General features: G+C 52.8%; 1 protein-coding gene across 1 annotated transcript in view; it reads right to left on the reverse strand.

Moving 5' to 3' along the window:
* The window catches only part of LOC107106872 (carcinoembryonic antigen-related cell adhesion molecule 1-like), a gene marked incomplete at its 5' end in the record, with an annotated part of 51,116 nt that overhangs the window by 4,599 nt on the left and 42,500 nt on the right, over positions 1-4,017 (reverse strand). The window contains one exon of the mRNA XM_015407091.1: positions 1,978-2,110. Coding sequence (XP_015262577.1) covers positions 1,978-2,110 — 133 coding nt within the window. The remainder of the gene's footprint in view (positions 1-1,977; positions 2,111-4,017) is intronic.

Consider the following 4,017-nt stretch of genomic DNA (forward strand, 5'->3'; position numbering starts at 1 on the left):
TTATTAGATTTATATCCCGCCCTCCCCAAATGGGCTCAGGGCGGCTAGCGAAAGAGGCAAATGCCATCGCAAACAATTAAAACAGCATAAAAACAATCATTCAGCAAAGTGCGGTGCTCTTGATGTTAAGTCTTATTAGTCCAAGATGATAGTATCACCCCTAGATTCAACTACGGTCGGGGACACAACACCTCCTGACGATGCCAGGCCCCAAGGAGGCCAGGCTGGCCGCTACCAGGGCCAGAGCTTTTTCGGTGGCGGCTCCTGCCTGGTGGAACGAGCCCCCGGAGGAGATCCGGGACCTTGTGCAGTTCCGCAGGGCCTGCAAGACGGAGCTCTTCCGCCAGGCTTTCGAGTAGGAGCCGCCGCCACTACTGTACCACCGTGATGTTACCATCAGTATTGTCTGGCTTTGGGAAGAGAGAACGACAGTGTCGCGTGGAACTGAGAGCACTGAGTAGATGTACCATCTTGTGGAAGATCAGACTGGAACAGCTAGAGCACTTATTTTGATGTAAATGAAGTCATGGTTTTATATGGTTTTAATTTGTTTTATCTGTTGGCTTATGCCTATTTGTGAGCCGCTCTGAGCCCGCGCTGCGGGGAGGGAGGGCTATAAATCGAATTTATAAATAAATAAATAAATAAATAAATAAACAAACTCCGGTAGCATCTTAGAGACCGGTCAGATTTTCGTGGTATGAGCTTTCTAGAATCAAAGCTCATACTCTGAAAATCTTATTGGCCTCTTCTATTATTATTATTATTATTTTTATTATTATTATTGCTATTTTTATTATTATTATTGCTATTATTATTATTATTGCTATTGTTATTATTATTGTTGTTATTATTATTATTATTCTCTAAGGGGCTACTGGACTCGAATCGAGCTGTTCTACGGCATGGCTCCCCTCTGAAATTATAGTATTACAATTAGGTTTCCCTTGCTCAAAAGCCAGTCGAATCCGACTCTAGGGTTGCGGTGCCCATCTCCGTTCCCAAGCCTAAGAGTCAGCGCTGTCCAAAGACGTTTCCGTGGTCACGTGGCCGGCATGACTAAACGCCGAGGCGCACGGAACGCTGTTCCCTTCCCACCGAAGCGGTACCTATTTATCTACTTGCGATTTCTTGCTTTTGAACTTCTAGGTTGGCAGGAGCCGGGGCCGGAGACGGGAGCTCACTCCATCACGGGGCACTCGGGTCTCAAACTGCCGGACTGCAGACCTTCCGGTCTGCAGCTCAGCGTCTTAACCTCGGAGCCACCACAGCCCCAGTATTACAATTAGTATAATAGTTAATACTGTGTTTGTTTTTTTAAAATACTTTGATAGATCTTTGAGCCATTCACTCCCTTATTCCGTACAGTTCTGTTTAATAGTGTAACTTACACAATGGGTCTGTGTTCAAATTGGGGACGGCAGATTTTCCAGGTTCTGCGCAGGAAAACAGTTGACTATTTGAATACTCGAAGCTGCCTTACTTGGCGTCAGACCCTTGGACTTCCAAGGACAGTATCACCTACTCTGCAGGTAGCGGCTCTCCAGGGTTTCAGTTTTAAACTGGAGATGCCGGGGATCGAACTTGGAATCTTCGGCACACAGAACGGGTTCTCTGCCACTGAGCCTCACCCCCAGCGGAGAATTTAAACAAAACGCAGTGTCTTCCGTCAAATCATTCTGAGTGCGGCAGACGCCTCCTCTTCCTCACGCCGAAGCGGGCGACGCGAGTTGGCGTCTGCGCGCTTCAGCAGGGAGGATAAACGGCAGGACGCTCAGCGTTTCCAAGAGATTCCAACCCAGGGCAGAGAAGACAGGAAAGACACCCGCACCAGTGCCACGCCATGGAACCCCCGAGAGTGAGCATAGAGGCCAAACCAAACCCGGTGATCAGAGCAGAAAGGCCTTGGCGAAGGCGGGGGAGAGGGCAAAAGTCCAGGGGCCCCGATCCACAGGCCACCCTGTATGGGCTACTCACCCCAAGGCGGTGCTCTTTAATGCAAAATACACCACCACACCAATGAGGACGACTCCTAGAAGGCACCCGATGACAATCCCGACTATCGCCCCGGCAGAGAGGCCTGGACCCGGAGTCGGAGCCGGAGCCGGAGCTGGAAAAGAAGGAAGGGAAAGCACTCAGTCCCATGGCATCATACAAACCCAGGATAACGACCCCCACCCCCCCTGGGCAAAGGTCCCTTTTCTGGAACCTGTAATTTGGGGAATCCTCTGTATCTTTAACTAGGCACTTCCCAAATTTCCAATAACCAAGATGCACCTTCATCTTCAATTATAAACTGGAGGCACAGTCCACTCACTCTTACTTAAGGATGCCATTCGCCAGTTGGGAGTGCGGAATCCCCCAATTTTTGGGGGGGCCCCCGCCGGTGGCCAGCTGGCCGGTGGGGAGAAATCCTGCCCCCAAATGCGACGTGATGACGTCACACGGAAGTGATGTAATCACACTGGCGACGCCATGCGGCAACACTGTTTTTGGGGGGCAAAACTCTATGGTCACCATAGAGTTTGGCCCAAAATACCAGAATGTCGCCAGACGGTGTCGCTGACGTGATGACGTCACACGGAAGTGATGTCATCACATCGGCGACGCCATGCGGCAACACTGTTTTTGGGGGGCAAAACTCTATGGTCACCATAGAGTTTGGCCCAAAATACCAGAATGTCGCCAGACGGTGTCGCTGACGTGATGACGTCACTTCCATGTCACCTTATTACACTGCACGCGTGTTGCGCTTCCCCTCGCTCCCGGAAAGTCCCTCCCCTGCCACCTGGTCGACCTGACCTGGCAACCTTACTGTGGCGCCAACCCTAAAACAAGACAGCAATCCTTCCCTGCCGAAGTCGGTTATATCCTTTCCTATAAATTGAACGACGGGAGCTTTGACTCTTTAAAGCTCGTGCCCTGGAAATTGGCTTGCGGAGTGCCCCCCCCCGAGGGGCGGGGAAACCCCCGCCCCAGAGGCCCGTTCCCCGCCGCCGGATCGGGCCCCGGGGGGAACTCCACCCTGACGTGCACGTCACCAGGAAGTGACGCTATCACGCCGGGCACGCTGGGGGCGGGGCCATAGTCATCCGAGGGAAAACTCTATGGTTTTCCCTCGGATGGTTGTGGCCCTGCCCCCAGCCTGCCCAGCGTTGTCACGTCACTTCTTGGTCACTTGGCAACCCTACCTTGTAAGGAGCTACTGGACTCAAACCAAGCTGTCCTACGGCAAGCCAACATGGCTCCCCTCGGAAGCTGAAAAGTCTTGTTTCTATAACCAAGTCCAGCAGGAAACGGGGCGTTCCAAAAGAGCGGCAGGACCAAAGGGGACCTAGGAGAAGTTGCAAATCTTGGGAGACTCCCTGGGGCAGGCTGGGTGCTTAACTTACAAGGAAGTTCCTGGCAGGCCGCTGCCTGGAGAGCCCCGCCTTCGTAACTCTCCTAGCATGGCCAGGCCAGGACCAGATGGCTCGCTTCTCTCAGTGGCAATACTGGTCGATGCCAGTGTAGTGTATCAAGTCCAGACAAGTCCAGACATGTCCAGGGGCAACCGTAGAGCTTCGCTCCAAGAGACAATGGACTATGCGGATCCTAGCCCGCTCCAATCAGGGGGCCGGGTTCCTGGCCGAGAAGCCAATGGGACTCTCGGCCACTGTAAATAACCTATTGGGAAGTGGGGGTGTGTTTTGGGTGGCGGTGTCTTGGGGAATATAAGCCGGCCTGCGAGCAGGCCAAAGCCGTCTTGTTCCTGACTGAATAAAGTATGCTTTGCTGAAATTACTCTCCGTCTGCATACTTTTCAGCCAGCTGACGGTTGGCCTCCTCTGGCACTGCCACCGGTTGGCTGTGGGCCAGAGGGGAGGATGCGGATTCACTGAGACACTGAGTTAGCACCGCTGGGCGGTCCCGATCTGGCTGGCCCCTGCAGGGCTGCCTTGTAATATCGCAAGAGACGCTCAACTTTGCTGCTATAACTTCGCAGTCCACCACTGGGGCCTGCTGAGCTCCCTCGAG

This window comes from Gekko japonicus, unplaced genomic scaffold, assembly GCF_001447785.1.
Source record: "Gekko japonicus isolate JY-2015 unplaced genomic scaffold, Gekko_japonicus_V1.1 scaffold2333, whole genome shotgun sequence".
Lineage (NCBI taxonomy): Eukaryota > Metazoa > Chordata > Lepidosauria > Squamata > Gekkonidae > Gekko > Gekko japonicus.